General features: G+C 44.9%; 1 protein-coding gene across 5 annotated transcripts in view; it reads right to left on the bottom strand.

Annotated features, from left to right (window-relative positions):
* The window catches only part of NFIB (nuclear factor I B), a 443,132-nt gene that overhangs the window by 225,860 nt on the left and 199,481 nt on the right, over positions 1 to 17,791 (bottom strand). For 2 of the 5 annotated variants that reach the window (XM_079926361.1, XM_079926362.1), the window contains exons 1-2: positions 8,617 to 9,777; positions 2,071 to 2,602 (exon numbers count right to left, since the gene is read on the bottom strand). In XM_079926361.1, the coding sequence (XP_079782487.1) occupies positions 2,071 to 2,602; positions 8,617 to 8,646 (562 nt within the window). In that variant the 5' untranslated portion in view covers positions 8,647 to 9,777. Of the gene's footprint in view, positions 1 to 2,070; positions 2,603 to 8,616; positions 9,779 to 17,791 lie in introns of those variants that run through there. The other 3 variants (XM_079926360.1, XM_079926364.1, XM_079926363.1) reach the window with 2 other exon arrangements.

Below are 17,791 nucleotides of genomic sequence, written 5' to 3'. Positions count from 1 at the left end.
AGATGTTAAGAAGATATGGTGCACTCACAGGTAGCAGAAGATATAAATTAGGTGCGCAGTGTAAAATAATAAAAGGTTTTTAAAAGAGAGACTAAAAACAACAACAAAATCAATGTTTTATCTGAAAATGTGGTCTGCAAGAGTTGCTTACAACTTTATGACTATCATGACCGATGGTGCAATGCAGAAGGCATTTATGCATTTTTCTTTCTTCAATCTATCTTCACAAATCCAAAGGATATGTTCTTTATTGTCAGTTCATCAACCAAGAGAGTTGGCTGCCTGCCCCAGGAGTGAATGTACATGCGTGCACACCTCAAGGACTAGCCTTCAAGCAAGTTAAAAGGCGAGCAGCAGTGAAGTGCTTGCAAACCTTCCCTCCCTGCACTAAAAAGTTACATGACCCACTTTCTAAAACTTTACTTCCAGCCTTGACTTTCACGACAGAGTTACAACACACTGACAGTCAATCCAACACATATATACAGCCCACCTTAAAATGTCACCTCCTAGACAGCTGTCAATCAAATTAAGTGTCATGTGTTAACGCGCTTTTATTTTGGGACACACAGGGAAAAAAAAAATTTTTTTCCCCAAACCGTCATTACTTGGACTTTAATTTTTCAGTGTATAGAAACAGTAAATGCAATCTTTCATTAAAAAAAAACAATATTTCCAAATGTATGATATCAAGCACCATTATTTAAAATCAACTAGAAATTTTTAAATGACTTGTAAGCATATCTCTAAAACTATACCAAGGAAATACAAAGACAAAAAGCACATAGTAAGTACCTAGATTTCTGAGTCAAAAGAGTAATTCTGATATTTTATATTTTGGGATGATGATGAAGTTCATACCATTTACTAAATCCCACACTTATATAACACATATCAGATAACCGTCTGCCACCTGGCTATCTGCAGGCCACTTTCCCTACCACCAGGCCAAGTTAGAAAATGACCCACCACCTATGGCACATTAAACTACAGTCCACTTTTGGTAGGTTGTTTTTTAAAATGTTTTCCTATGGACTGTGCTAACACAAGGACATCTATATACCGATACATTTATTTGAAGCATTTCTTTAAACCTCCTTAAAGAAAATATATTAAGAAAAATAAAGATAATAAACATGTTTCATGAACCCAGAAAACACTCAGCAAAATATATCACCTATTTTTGAATCATTCAGGCAACACTTACACCACTCTCTTTATCAAGGATTTTTTAAAATAGGTACGGTATGCGGTTTCTGCATTCTTTTTGAGATTTATTTTAATCCAGTGTAACCAGTCTACTTTCTGTTTTTGTTCTGTAAGGAGAGCTGCGACTTCCCTCCTCGGTAAGTTTTATGAATTTACACTCAAGTAAACGAACAATATTAAGTGTTCCCAAGTCACTCTGGGAAAATATTATAACATAAATTATTTAGATAAGAACTATGATCCCTTTAATCTACAGCGAATATTACACAATCAAAAGTAGGTGTTGATAGAAATATTTAAATTAAATAAATCTAGGTCTACGTAAGGTATACTTTCTGATACTGGCTATCTTAAGCATTCTGTAATAGGAAATGTTAATTCTATTTTTTCAAGGCAATAGCACTAGATCCGTGAAAAAAGTTGATCTACCTCGTTAGTTAGGAGGTTAATACAAAGAGTGTTAAAGAACGGTTTGACTATTCATAAATCAAGTTACATTTTCAAACTGGGAAAAGATGACTAGATGTAAAGAATGTAGCCGAGGACAAAAAATGAAGTGTAATAAACACTTCGGACTATTCTGTGTCTTTGAAAAAGTGTATTATTTCAAAGACACTTGAAAACACATCTCTTTGTGGTCTTTAAATATCCATGCCTATCCAGGTAGGAAAGCTCCATGTCTATTTCCATAGCTTGCGCATGGCAGTGGACAAGCAAGTGGAGGAGGGCATGCCACTCTCCCCAGAGCAGGTGAACGAGACCTAGGCGCCTCCAGGACCATCTAACCCAAGCCAGGCGTTCCTTGTGTGGGGTTTGCGGGCAGTGTGTGCCGGGCTAGAAGAAAGAACAATCTGCTCCTACCTTGCTCCTGCACGTAGTATGCCAAAAACAAATCAAGCTCCTTAACTGATACTGTGATATGATGTGGCTGGACACAAAGTGCTGGGTTTGTGCAATGTGGGGATTTCATGAGCCGCTCTCCATCGGTACTTTCCAAGGGGATGCCTTTGAACAGGATCACCATGACTAGATCCAGACGCCAGACTTTGTCTGCCTGTCGCAGGCAGTCGATTCTCCTAATCTTACCCTTCTGGTCGGGATTGGATAAGACACAGCACGGGTGCTTCTTGCCAGTCACGGTGAGCACAAAGTCCTCTCGGTACTCCTGGCGGATATCTTTGCGCAGTTTGGCCAGGAGCCTGGATGCCCACTTCTGTTTGATTTCAGGCTTTTCGCTGAGAAGCTCATCTTTGACTGCTCTTTCTTCATCCTTTGACATTCGCTTCTCGTGCTTTTTAAAGTATTTGCGTTTCCGAGCCTGCAGGTTGAACCAAGTATAGGCAATTGCACGGACGTGTGGAAGTAGTGCCTCGATGAATGGGTGAAATTCATCCTGTGGAAGATGAGGAGGAAAAAGAAGACATACACAGTCAGTTTAGTTTTTTAAAGGCTCCAAAACATCAGACCACAACCCCTTCCCAATTCGGTACCAAGAGTTATGCACAAAAATAACATTCTTTTCTTATTTAAAATTATCAAAATAGCAGGACCAGAAGAAAATAAAGTATGCCAAGCTGCCCCCTTTCCACCAAAACTCACAGGTTGATTCTCCCTCCTAAAAAAGAAAATAAGGTTTATATTTGTATTTCCACTCTGGCCCCATCCCCCTCATTCCCACCATGTATCCTACATTCTTTAAAACGTAAGCGACCAAGATGCTTGGCACCTAATTCAATATTTAAATATTTGATTGACCAACTAACACTAAGCAGTACCATTTTACAAAGAACACAGTGAGATTTTTTTTTTTAATCGGAGCAGAGCTGTTCAGAAGGCAGGAGCGATGCCACAGTTCATTTCTCTTCTCTGTGGCACAGAAACACAAAGCATATAGATGCTCAGTGTAATGCCACACAGTTCCCGCTTTTGGAGCATGCTCTCAGCAAGAGGCTGCTGGTGGCACAAAGAGCATGCGCCATTAAACTTGATCCATTTTCTTATCAAACGTCCAACATTCCAACACTGAAACAGCACCATTCCAAGAGTGGTAACTAGAGAAACTGGTATACAGTGAGGGAAAGTGGGCAAAGGACACAGCTTGTCGTATCAGTGTCCTGAACAGAAGGTTTCCATACTTTGAGCAGCGCATTCCCTCCCTCTACCAGCAACGCTGGCCCCCAACACACACACACACACACACACACACACACACACACGCGCGCGCGCGCGCACGCGCGCGCTGCTACTCTCTAACAGACCCACAGACACGCTCTTGCATTTTTAAATAAAAGTTTCTAAAGTTGAAACAAAATTGACTCGGATGTTCTTCCGGCAGCTTTCCTATAGAGTCTGAAGCCCCACAGAGTCAGTTAATTTGTTAACCGATCACATGAGTGTGGCAATTATTCTAAACCCCTTAAAAATCAATCTGAGGTGAACAATGAAAAATGGCAACTTGGCACCAACTTTACATTCTTTGTGTCTCTGCATGCAGTGGCAGGGTGACACCAGGAGTGCACCGCTGGTCACTCCCTGCTTTTGTGGAATCAATACAATTCATCTGCTACGCCTCTGAATTCTTGGACAGGGCTGTGGGTGCCCGTATGCATGGACTTGTGAATCTGCACGTGGAGAGATCCCGTCTTGTGAATTAAGTGGTTTACCTTAGGCTCCTGCGTTTTTCCTGCCTGTTTCATGTACGCCTTTTATAAGGGAGGGAGGTGGCGACGAGTGGCAGATAATTTGCACCTCCAGTTATTTCAAGTTACTTCCCAAAGCAGTCAGTATTTCATTACTTCCTGCCATAGGTAAAACCTGTCTCCTAAGCTCAGGCCTCTTACTGTTCCGAGAAAGAGCTTAACATCCAGTCGCGCACACTGTATGCGGGCAATAAGGCCAGATCTGAAACAAATGAGAACTTCCCCTGCGGCCACTTTTCTGGTCACTGTATTGTCACCTCAACCACAAAATAACTTTCTCTAACTGTTTATATGCCAAGTTAACATTGACATCTTAGGGCTGGTCACCCTGAACTATGTGGAATAAATTCTGTTTAATCAGCAGACTGATGAATTCCATCAGGTAAAAATGATGAAAGTATCACAAATGACACTCTAACAAAGAAGACACCCCCAAACTCCCATAGAGTTATGAACTCATTTTTAAGATCAGATTCAAAGTTTCAACGCTAAAGACTGCAGCATGTTCGCAGTCTGCAGTTCAGATCCGGAAGAGGTGTACATCCCATCCAATCAATAATGCAGTTTTCAAGTGTTTTAACATATTGCTGTAAAATGTTTCTAGAGCAGAATAAACCTAAATCAAAATTTTATAACAATACAGAATGTAGATGATTACATCACAGCATGAGGCATAACCAAATGCCATAGAGGAAATCATTAAACCGATCAGTAGTTTCCAGCAGAGATTTGAACAATTCAGTTACTATGCGAGCACATTAAACTAGGCCATGGAAAGAGTTAAACCACAATCTGTTCTTTGTGTGGGAAGGCAGCCCTGCTCACAGCAACCACAGCCCATGATAAGACCTCCCTATCTCCATATACTTTCTGATGCCATGCTTTCAGCATTCACTGTAACTACAAAAACTTTGTTTATCCCCCTTAGAAATATATGCAGAAGGAAACCCTGCTCAAGGAGATGTGGACTCAAACATGCTTTGGGAACTCACTTCCTATATTCTGACTTTAACTATGATTTATTGATATGATCAAAAAACATACATATATACTCATGAACTAAAAACTTGAGATGTAAAGAGTACATGGGGGCGGGAGGAGCTTTGCCTCACTCACTTTACCCTTGCCATACTTTTAAAAATACGATATTATTTTAACAGATATTAAGCAATGTGTTAACTTCTAAGTACTTTTATCCTTAAGTACTATGTTCAGTAACATTTCATTTTCCTATAAAGACATCAAACATACTTTGATTAAATTTGTTTGAGCTTCCAATCATCTATCATGTAACAGATCTCAAAATTTTAATAACTTAGTTAAACAATCAAAATGCAAATGTGAGGGCTGAATTTGGAATTTCTTAGCAAATGCACACAAAACAATGTTTTTTAAGGTTGCCTTGAGTTTGTTGCCAATGCTGCCAAGTAATGTTTTAAAACATACTTTTTTCCTATTGATAAATAGAAGTAGCAAACTTTCTCAGTCCACAGTTGCCTTATAAATATCTTTCAGGGCTTTACTATTATGTGAATTCCTTTCAAGCAAAACACTTACTTCTGACATGGAGACATATCCTCAAAAAAGTGATAAGTAGAGATTTTCAGCAAGTCACATATATTTCTGTGTTACCATGACTAAAATATCATCTCTCAAGTATGACTGTTTTCTAATGCTGTTACAATATATTTTTAGTGATTTTGAATGATATGAATGTGGAGCATAGTAATTTGTCTTCATCAAAAAAAAACGTGATTAAGGTATTCAGATGTCCTAATTAATAGATTATCACAATAATACTTTAAACAACTATGAAAATTATTTTTTAAGAAAGCAAAGCATGTAAATGATCTAAGATCTAATGGCTGTATGCTAAGGTAATATGCCACCTTGCTCTCTCAGAATTTTTATTAAAACACATTGGCATTCAGTAATGCCAATTTTTTCTCTTTTTAAACTTCCTTTAGTTGAACTAAATTGATAAAATAAATAGCCTAGTTACAAATTTCAAATATAAAAGTAAACAGTCCTAATTCTACTGGAAATATTTCTTTTTCTTCACAGAAACAGCGGTCTCCATGAAAGGGATGGAAAATTAGACCAATATAGAGGCAGAAGAATAAATACTAGATGTTCTTGGACCACTGCTATATAACAGTAAACCATTTTTTTAAACGTACCTTAAGAACTTGAGAAACAGCGAAAGAAGAAAAAAATTCAATGCAATCATTCCAAGTGAAAGTTATACTATTAAGGATTTACATTATTTTTAGAAAAAGCAAATACAAAATCATATCATGATGGTTCTTAATTTTCTTTAAACATCTGATTTATACTGATACATAAATACAGATTTATATCCAGGTACTGATACTTTTGAGTAACACTTTGATAAATATCAACTTTAACTGTAGCTCCTTCTGAAAATTCTTTCTAAAACCTAGATATCCTTTTGTGATAACTGAAACACTTAGTAAAGTTTCCAATCAATTAAGAATGTTTCTCTATTTTGTATTTACATACCCTAAAAAATGTTTTGCTGACAAAACTAAACTACTGGTCTGATATCAAAGTAACACCGTTAATGTTACTTTTGCAACACCTTACACTACCTATAAAGTCACACAGATATTAAAGTGAGAATTCTAAAGCTAAAATTTCTTCTCTAGTCTAGACCTTAAATCCCCAAAACAGTTTCAATATGTCAACTTAGATTTACATTATTAAAACAGTAGAGAATATCAGTCATCATGAATTAGTGTTGGTAAGCATGCACCCTTGAATACTAATGTGATAGCTGAATGACTATGCTGTATATGCTCGTAATATTCCATATGTCACGATGCTACAATATTATTTTTAACTTACACAAATTTAGATAAAGCTAGTGACTTTTCAATACATATTTAGAGGAAACCGAAAATGCAATGTAATCGCTAGCAATGTTTCTGAAAAGCCGATGCTGGAAATATGAACTAATATAGAAAAGCAATCCTTTACATGAGAGTAAGTGGTACAGCACTTTGCAAGTGAAAACCTTACCTTAATTTGTTTTATTTGAACTATGCTTCAATAACGTAAAAATAATGTCAAATGGATGTGGTTTACCAGAAAGAGGGAAAAAAATCCTGCTGATGGGTAACATGAAAGGTAACTTTTGCAGCTGAAGGCAATTCGTTATACCTGAAACAGTTTCATCATCATATTTATTGGCCATTATTCACAGCCTTAAAAATACAAATAGCTCAGCAATTCATTTTTCCAGTTTTGTTAAATTAAAGTGCACGTTTACTTGCTGAAAATAGCCATATCTAAGTTAATCATACTCCGATGCCAAACAAAATATAAACAATAAAAAATGTGTCAGCCAAAAAGCTACAGGACTGTATCCAATCACTGAATAAGCCTTATCATTGTTTTCATCTTCATTCACAATTTATGAATGCCTCAGTCCTTTTGAATCACAATGGCTTCTAATTGTCATACAATTGAAACCTTAATCATTTGTTCATCAGAAAAAATGCATCATCATGATACTGGATTTTTAAAAAATTGTAACACACCTTAGACTAGGCGACACTTCTTCAACTGTTTAGTTTTTAAGCCAACGTCAAAGAAAATGGTTCTCAATTACTAATCGTGACATATCCTCCTAAAAGCTGAAGTCAACTGCCCCATACCTTTAGAGGTTTAAAATACTGCTTCAAGTAACAACTCTGGGCTAATATATTTAGTCAGCTCGTCAGTTGGTTAGTTAGCTGGGCAGCGATGAAAGATGCCCCCAGGTAAGTCTGTTTGGTCTCGTCACTTTTCCATTTGACCGACTGGTTTAAAATATATAAGTTGTGTTCCTGCAAAAGTATAAAGCCACTATTTTATTTCACAACACTGTTCCTAAAGTCTTAGGACAATTTTCAGAGTGAAAAAATTTTAAATGACCTTACTTTCCAGCATTTCTTTCTGTCCTACGCCCAAATATCGTCAAATGAACAGGTCTCCACAAAATGAACATGTTTTAAAAGTCCTTAACTTTCACCACGACCAACTAACTCGAGTCCACGTACAGACCGCCTTTGTGGCGTGGTCACTGGACGCCTCAAAGTGCGGATCGCGATGGACCTGAGTTTCAGATCCCCAAATTAAGCAAAGGAATGGGTCCCCGGACCACAACCTCCGAGTCGCTTCGTCTCCCGCCCACTGCCTGCAGCGGAGTCCAGAGGCGCCCACAAGGACTCCTACTGGAGTCCCCTCGCCTAAGTTCACCGGTTGTTTATAAGGGCTCTGTCCTCCCCTAAAGCTCCTCTAAAGCCGGAGTCCGCCTCGGCGCGCAAGCGAGGCGGCGGGCACCCTGGGCAGGGGTACAGCGGGCACTAGTGGGGCCGCGCGCGGGCTAGCGCTTGCGGGCCCGGGCCCTGCCCATCCCCTGCGGCCTCGCCCGGCCCAGCCGCCCTGGCAAGGCGCGGGCGCCCGCTCTCCGTGCCCAGGGCGCTGGGCTCGGCGCTCGCGGTGGCCGTGGGCTAGGGGCCGCGCGCCGGCTCCCGCGCCGCCCTGCAAACCCCGCCGCAACTCCGGGCCACTTCTTCTGAGGGGGACCGGGGTGTGCGGAGGTTAACTAAAGCCATTAATTGTCCGCAGACGAGAGCAGCAAAACAAAACAAAGGCATTTCGGGCTAGAGAGAAAGCTCGAGAAAGTGACCGAGGCATGTACCTGAGTGAGACAGATGGGAGAATACATCATGACTTCGCCTTAAAACGCACTTTCCCGGAGATGCCCAAGAAAATCTTCGAGAAGCAAGAATTTCATCTATTCATTTTACAGTCATCTGAGCCCCGCGATGCGATCAATCAGGACGGGGCTCTGCGCTGGATCACCGCAACTTCACAACAAACCCAGTCCTCCTTAAATAGCCAAAGATTCAAGTTCACTCGGCGTGCTAGATTTCCCGGGGTGAAATCCAATCTACACTTTTAACCCTCCTGCAGTCCGACCGCGCTGGCCGTGCTCGCCGAGGCCGCCGCCGCCGCCGGTGTTGGCTGCTTTTCGCCTGGGTTTGGGGATTTGTTTTCTGTTTTGCAGTTGTTGTTTTTGTTGGGGGCTAGGGGGTGCGCGAAGATTCGGTGTGGGTTGGATTGGGGTGGTGGTTGGTGGTGAAATGCTTTTTTAAAAAAGGCGGGGAGGGGGGCGCAGGAGAGAGGGCGGGAGGGAGAGCGAGGAGAATGTGTCACCGCGCTGGGAAAGTTCAAGGTTACAGCCCCGAGCACTGCGGCAGGATCCCGGAGTGGCGACCGCAGGCGAAACTTTGCCGCGAGCCGACCATGTGTGTGCGCGAGGGGGAGCGTGAGCGAGTGCGCGCGGGTGGAGGGGCGCGCGCGGGAGAGGGCCGGGGTGGGGGCGGGGTGGGGTGGGGGAGCCGGGAGAGGCCGGGGTGAGGGAGGGGGCGCGAGCGCAGGTCTCCCGGGCGGAAGAGGCTCGCGGTGCGCGGTCCCCGGCTGCAGCCGCCGCTGCCCGCGCAGACTCCTCCACGCCCGGCTGCCCTCCCGCGCGCCTCGCCCCGCGTCTGACCCGGCCGAGCGAGGAGGCTGCTGCTGCTGCCGCCGCCGCCCAGAGGGATCGGAACGCGCTCCTGAAAAATCCCAAACGATAAATCCCGCTCTCCCGCTCGGCTCCAAACTCCTCTCTTTTCTGCTCTGGGCTCTTTTTTTCCCCTCCCTCTCTCGCTTTCTTTCGTTGCAAAACTTGGAAGTTGAAAAATTCACCGGTTCCACCCTCTGGACCCCGGTCGAGCTCTCTCCAAATCAGACTTAAGGATTGTTTTATTATTTAATTACACAATCATCGCTTTACTCCTCCTCCTGCAAACGCGCATTCCTTTTGCACCAGCCTCTCCACACCCCCCGCCCCCCACCTTTCTCCTCCTCCTCCTCTTGCTTCTCTCTCTCTCTCTCTCTCTCTCTCTCTCTCTCTCTCTCATTTGTTAAAGCTCTCATACCACTGCAACAGCACCACGACTTTTTTTTATTATTTTAAATAGATCTTCTTTCCGCCCTTTGGGCAAATCCCGCATCCCCCCCCCCCCCACGTACACACCCCTCGAAAACCCGCCCTGGAAGAGGTATTTCGGTGCTCGCTGCGGACTCTTTAAACCGCGGGAACCTCCGAGTGGGAGAAGCACTGAGCCGGACTGGGCCGGAGAAAGGAACGAATGGAAAATTCCCTCACACCCAGGCCGCCCCGGGGCCCAGGCTGGGGCGCCGACTCTCGCACCCCGGGCGGGCGCGGTCCGCAATGCCCGCCGGCTGAAGGGAGGAGGGGGAGGCGGGGGCCTAAGCGAACTTGGTCTCAAGTAGTTGGGGCGCGCCGGCGCGGATGGGGGCGGGGCCCTCCGGGGTCTCCCTTGCGCAGGCCCGCGTCCCGGGGCAGCTCCGCAGAAGCGGCGCGCCTCGCCGCGGTTTGCCGCCCTCCCTGGCGGTGCCCGGTGCACGTGGCCTCGCTCGGAGCGGGAGGACCGGGCCGAGCTGCCGCCGCCGCCACCGCCTCCGGCGCCTCCTCCTCCTATTCCTCCTCCTCCCGCGGCTTGCTCCGCTCTTTTCCTCCTGCAGCCCCTCTGGCTCGCCCCCAATCCCCACCCCCCCGGGGCCCGGGGCGCCGGCGGAAAACGGCTCCCGCCCCGCCTGGGTGCAAGCAGGGTGGGGCCGCGGCGCGCCCGGGGCTGCGGGGCGGGCGGGCGGGTGGGCGCGCACGCGAGCGGGGTGCGTGTGCCGCTCCAGCCCTGCAAAGGCGGCCGCGCCCGCCAAGCTCCCGCGCGAAGCCCCGCCCCCACCCCGCCGCCAGCCGCGGGCCCCGAGTGAATGAACTTGATTTCGGATATTTGGAGGCCGGCGGTTTGCCTTGCACCCTTTCTGCGCGCGCGCGCGCGCACGGGCACTGGCACACACAGACACACACTCTCACATACACACCCCGCCCCCCAAATTCCGGTTTTCGGCCAGGGGTGGGTGGGGAAGAGGTGGAAGCAAAGGCTGTGCAGACAATGGAGAGAGGAAAAGTGAGTGCCAGGGGCTCCGCGTCTACCTAGCCGGGGGCCGCGGAGAGGACTCGACGGCCCCAGCCCCGGGGCGGGGCCGCCCCCACCTCCAGCTGTGCTCTGATTTCCCTTTCCTCTTTTCCTCGCTTCCCCCCTCTCGATTTTTCCCCTCAACTTTCTCCTCTCTCTGTCTCTCCGGCTCCTGCCCACCTCCCCCCACCCCTTTATCACCCCACCCCGAGGACCCGAAGGAACCAGTGACTTTTTCCTTCAGCAAGTGGGAGTTATCCACATCAAGCATTTCACAACGACACATCAAGAAAAGTAGGCAGGTTCAAGTCAACCATGAAATGGTCACTTTTTAACCCCGTCCTGTCCTCATTAGGGAAATGCTCAAACACAGTCCGTTTTCAAAGAGCACTCTTAATGAGGCGAGCCTGCCAAGTCCACCAGCTGCAGGCCCCGTAAACCAAGAGCCCAAAGAAAAAAAGCACTGGCGAAAGAGGGGGAGTTGAGAAGGCCAGGGGTGGAGGTGGGGGGAGCGTTGGTTCTGGGAAGACAGGTAAAGTCGGGAAAATTTAGAGAACTCTCCCGAGTTAACCCTTTAGGGCACACACCACCGGGAGCGGCCTCCCTGCTCCCCCCGGAGGCAAATCCTCCAGTCAGGTCTCTGACAACCTTAATTTCCTTTGTGTGGGTCATTTCTTCTTTTTTGAAAAGCCAGGATAAACTTGATCGTCTTTATAGATGAAAGAAATGAGGTGACAGTCCACGTTATAAATACTCATTTCTCTCTCAGAAAATTTTAGGCGATCTCATGCTAGATTTAAAAAAAAAAAAAACACACAACAAACCCAAAGCATCACTTTGTATTGCACATTATGCTGCATCCCTTTTCTCACCCTCATACCAGAGTCTGAGGGGAGGGAGGCGGGGAAGCGCTACTGATAATACCAGCTTTAACTACTGGAGTTTCCCTTTGAACAAATATTCAATTTAACCGGAGTTAATTTACCATAAAAGACATTCCCCTTGGCACGAATGCACTCCTGTCCTTGAACACACCTCTTTGAATGCCTGAACTCGTACAGAAGCCATTATTTCGAGGTCTCTTTAAAAATCAAGCGCCCATCTCTCTCTTTCTCTCCCTCCCTCTCTACTTCCCTCCCTCCTCACCACACCACCCCCAGTGAAATCCTGGCACCCAGAGAGCGCTTCGTTCAGCCAGAGATCTAGAACGAGCCGCTGTCCCCTAGCAAAAGAGGCCCAGTGCTGAGCCCTGGGCAAGTGTCTGCAGACAACGCTACCCCTCCTCCCTTATTAGTTTCCCTTACCAACAGAAACGGTTTCCTTTTGCCACCCAAACTAGGTCGCATCCTAAAGTTTCTCACAAGCTTAAAAAAGAAAAATGAAAAATTGACAACTCTTACACAGAAGAGGCCACAAAAGCTGCAGCAGCGCCAGGGGTGAAGAAGCAGCGACAGACCCAGGTAAGACCCCAGAGAAGTGAAGACGTCTGGGGCCTCCCAGGCCTATCACTGAGGGGTTCAAATCGCTCCCTGTTTGTAGGGCACTTATGGTTGGGCACAGTTGGATGAGCATGGAGGATGCTTGGTAGTTGGCGGTTTGGATCTGTTTCTGAGGAAAAGGAAAATAAGAAAGGAGTAATGGTGAGGAGGGGGAAACTAAAAGGGAGGAAAGAATGGGCAACAAGAGACATCCGGAGTAGCTTATGGGGTGCTCATTTGATATGGCTTTGACTGTCCTCTCAGGCCTTGGAGCCATGGGCGGGACGGCTGACCCCCCCCACCCCCGCCACCCCCAGAACACTACTTCTTGTACAGCTAATGCCCAGGCCACTGCAGGTCTTCCCAGGATGAACTCTGAGAGAGGCTTCTGGAAAGAGGAGCTGATGGATTGGGGTGTGTGGAACATCTGTCTTCTCTCAGCAGGACCCTTCACTATCTGTGGTTTGAGAAATGCCAGTCTTTTAAATTCCAGGTAGAAGAGCAGAGAGAAGGAAGTGAGAAAGTACATACGGTATTTTAGCCACTTTCCCTTTTACCCAGCATTTCTGTGCCATGGTAATTAAGAGTGGTTTTAAAGTATCTCTGAAAAGCTTCTGATACTATCAAAGTGGGCCAAACACTTTTTAGACTGGTACTTACCTCTCCTAAACTGCCTTTTTTCTTCTCTCTCTCACTCACTGAAAGAGTTAAAGCAAGTCAATTTCATTCACCCCAAAATCTGGCTGGAAGAAAGAAGTGAAAGGCTTCTGCAGCAACAGGAAAATCTGATATTTCAGAATCCCTAAAGACCTCCTCCCTAGACCACCTATTCCCTGCCACCTTATAGAGAGAAAAGTTTCTTTTCTGACAGATAGTTTATTAATTTCAAGAAGTGCTGGAGTGTCTGTGCTTCAGGTGACTGGATTTTTCAAAACTCAATTGTATATTTGAAAAAGTAAGCAGTATTACCCAATTGGAGCCTTTCATTGACCTCCAGAGAGGAGCTTAACATCTCAAGCGTCTTCTAATATTGATTTTCTTTTAACCTTCTCCCTTCTAAAGAAATTCAGTGACAGGTTGTGAATCCTGAGCAGTTTAAGGAAAGGTTCTTGGAGCTTAACAAAGCTGTCATTTTCAATACACGCGGATGACTTTTTTTTTTTTTTTAGCGCTTGCATGTGATTAGAGGGGAGGCTCAACAATTCCACACACCCTGGCTGCATGGCCAGTATCAATATTTTAAAACTAAATACAAAAGAGACAGATGACCTCCTGACCCCCAGGAAACAGGCCTGCAAGACTGCAAGTATCCACTACACCATGCCCAGGGACCTTTTCTTCTTCCAAATGAACCATAAAAATCATACACGTGTAGCCTGTAAAACACAATTTTATATCCACAAGCAAGAACATCAAAAATCCACTCAACAATGCATATATAAACAACCAACAAGTACTGAAATTGTCTGCACTTGATGGGAATTGCAAAATCATGCCCAGCTCTCTCAGCCCTTAAACTACTACTGTCAAATTAGGGTAGTGATTTTTCCGTACTAGAAAATTCACAACCGGTTAGCTTCCCCAAGCCCCACTGCCAGCACTTTGCCTTTCACTGAAATGAATAAATAACCGTGGACTTTCTTCCCATCCTCTGGGAGCTGTTTGGTGTCCCCTGAGGACAAAACTAAATGAGAAAAATGACGCTGTTAATAATGTCGCTGCTGAAATGCCTGTACTCGACTGTTTAAAAAAAATACCATCCCACTAAGTGTGCCTACATTTCGGGCACATTAACAAGCCACCACTGAATCTGAACACAGACTGGCCAGCATTAAGATTAGCTGGTTTCCACTTCTGCACAGAAATGAGGCTAGTTCATCAACAGAGATTCCCAACTTCTGAAGACATTTGCTTTCCGGGATTACAATGTCAGCAGTTGCCCTGTAATTTTTGCATGATTTATTTTAAACTTTGAAAATCATGGTAATAATTGCCTTGCTTCACTCACAATACTTGAAAAGTTATAGGCACTTTCACGTACAGTCTTCTTTTGAGTTCTTTTGAGTCACATACAGTCTTGAGAGTTGTAGCTATTGTCCTTTTTCAAGATAGCTGACCTTTAAAGTAAAACTATATTATCATTTTATTTCTACATGTAAATTGGCTTCTGTTACCCATCTACATGTGCCTCTGTGACATGAAAACAGATGAGTTTTAAAGATCTGTTTAGAAAGCTTCATCCAGAATGGCTAAGTCGTCTTTACATTCTGCATTAAGTGTAGAAAGTGCGTTGCAAACCAACTCAAACTTTCTGCACCCCTTTCTCTAATTCTTTCCTTGAAAACTGCCTTTCTGTTTCAAAACCAAAACAATGCATAACAACAGGACTGTGCATTTTAACTTTCAAAATAAAATTTAGCCAACAATTGCATAATTACAAAGATAGAAGACAGTTGGGCCTATACAAAATATATATTGATATTTAAGTAAACTTTATCTCTGAAATATATCTGAAAAAATTTCACAATACACAGTAAGTTAATAAATTCCAAAGCAATAATATTGTCAAATTGTGTGATGTCACAAACTCTGAAAGCAAAGTTACAGATGTTCGTGACATTACATTCACCAATAATTATACTGCTGCTCAGTCTGACCATCTTAAAATTAAATGGATGCCTCTGTCTACTAAAGAATAAAAGGAATTTATTTTGGACATCAAACAATGAAACTGTCACCATTTATTGTATGAAACACTCAGCTAATCAATTTCCTATTAAAACAGCTTTCAACAATACTCAGCTTTAAAATTCATCAGGGCCAGTAAAAACCTTTTGCCAGTGCACAAGAATGCAGTCCCAACCACGGACGATAATTACCCTTCTAATACTTTTATTGCCCAAGCACTTTTTCCTGTGCTCCCCATCAGTTAGGCAGGAATCTGCAGTATAGTGTATCAGTGAGTTGGAGTGATTGACCTTTGCCCACATATGATTTAATAGGGACTTTTCAGCACTGGAGCTTTCTGCATCTCTCATACCATTAAATGAAAACATCAAACCTCAGATGTAAAACTGGAAACCACAACGTTTTGTGTTTCACAACTCTTTGCAGTTTTTACTTAGGCTGCCTAAAGGTCAGCTTCTTCGCCTCACAATGCTCTCCCCCATACAGTAAATATACTCAAAAGTCACACTAATTCTCATTTTGATTAAATCTTGAACTCCCCAGTCAGATACACACATTCATCCTGCTTATTTACATTTGCATTCTTTTCTAACCACATAAGCATGTGTGTATGACTTTCTGGATTTATTCCATTTTAGGGCTGATTTAAATATCTGTTCAAGTATGGGTTCACTAGTTAACTTTTTCCCGCCCGTTGGAAAGTTAAAATTACAAAGGATGGTGTTATAGGATCCTGTCAAAGAAAGTTAGAGTTAATCTTGTGTATTTTGGCGCCTTTTCCCTGCCAGCTACTGTACTTGGTTGGGGGAGCGGGTTGGAGATCTTGTCTGTCCCATCTCAAGTTCAATGGCAGTTCTACTAACTCCAGGAGAAGAAGGCCATGTTCACAGCACTAATAATAATTCCAATCACGCCACTTCGGCATTTTGTGTCAAAGTCGAAACTGGCTTCCCCGCCCCCTTCAACCTGAAAGCTGCCAAGTCCTCACACACTCCGCATTCAACCACAACTTAATGGATGGGATATTGTGCATTAAAATGTGTTCCAGACATACTGGCGAAGAGAGGACAAGGAAAAAGGGAGACAGACACACACACACAGTTAGGCAGAAGGGAAAAAATCCTAGAGCAAAAACAGCAGGGCAGGAAGAAAAATTATTAACAGGAGCAGGAAGAAATCCATCATAATCTTTTTTTTTTTTTTAAGGGAGGGGGAGAGTGGGAGGAGGGCTAACAATTCTATCCTGCCACTTCAGGAACAAGGGGCTAGGGGTAACTAAACTTTAAAATGAAGATTGACTTTAAAAACTCCAGTACACCAGAGCTAAATAAAGACACTTTTAAGTGAGCATATGTAACAAATCTGTGCATATTCACCTTAAAGAGAAGAAAAATGCTCCAAAAAGAGAGAATGGGCTACAAGGTACAACTAAAGTATCATTTGTACAGTAATTTTTTCCATCATGGGGGAGAAGGGGGGGGAGTAGGGAGTTGAAGCAGGAAAAATGCTACATTTCACACTGTTTTGGACTCACAATGTCTCTATAAAAGTGTGACATATACACTAAAGTTGCCAAAGCTTAAAAAAAAGAAAAGCATTAAGGCTGAAAATCCAACACTATGGCCCAACTTGTAAAGAAGAAATGACATTTAGGTAAAGTCTCTTTACAATGTACAAACAGTAAAAAATCTGTGTCTGGGGATGGAAGGGGATGCAAGGGACAAACAAGACAAGCAAATAAAGCCAGTCATTGCAAAGCCACATACCACCGCATTCTATTACGTTAAATAAAAGAGATGTTGAGTCTGTAAACAGAACTCTGGGCCGCTGACTTCACGTATCTGAGGTACAGATTTGTGGACTTTCTCAAGGGTTGTTTTGGTGTCGTTTATTGTATTTATTAATAGTTTTTATTTTAAAGCGCAATCCAGGAGTTAGTCTCTTACTTTTGTTTTTAATTATTATTTCTGCAATGCCACAGTTCTTGGCCCAAAGAAGAAAAGGCGGCAAAAGTCAAGTCTAAAAGCAGGCAGCCCCTCAGCCTGTCTGGGTATCCAGTTTTGCTTCCTCTCACTTGCAGAAGACTGTTTCTCGAGGTAGACTTGAAAGCCGTCCAGAGTGCTGTGTGTGTGTGTGTGTGTGTGTGTGTGTGTGTGTGTGTGTGTGTACGCGCGCGAGCGCGCGCGTGTGTTTGCTGGGTTTTATTGTTTTAGCAGGGCTGCTCTGGGGCTGCGGGCTGCCTCCCCGCCCGCGTCCGGGCTCCGAGCGGGCTAGGCAGATGCAGCCGGCGCGGAGGCAGGGTCGCGCGTTCGCCCCTTCCCCGCCCTGGGATCGGGCGGGCCGGCGGCGAGGCTACCCCGGACCGCGGCCACCCGCGCACCCTTTCCGCGCCCCGCCCGCGCTCCGCCGCCGGCACCGCCGCCTCCCCGGCTTTCTCTTTCTCCGGCCCACCGCCCGCCCGGCCCCGCCCCGCCCCGCCCCGACCGGCCAGGCGCGCGGGAAGCGCGGCTCTTCGCTTCCGCCTGGCGGCGGGAAGGAAACCAAAAGGAGGAGCCGGGGGCGGGAGCGCGGCGATGCATATTCATCAGGGCGCCCGAGGCGGTGGAGGCGGGAGCGGGCCCGAGTGGGTGTGGCGGGCTGCCCGGCGCGGGGGCCCCTCGCG

This window comes from Stenella coeruleoalba (assembly GCF_951394435.1).
Source record: "Stenella coeruleoalba genome assembly, chromosome: 7".
Taxonomy (NCBI): Eukaryota; Metazoa; Chordata; class Mammalia; order Artiodactyla; family Delphinidae; genus Stenella; species Stenella coeruleoalba.
The sequence above is the reverse complement of the archived record's forward strand: the minus strand, read 5'-3'. Positions and strand labels throughout refer to the sequence as shown.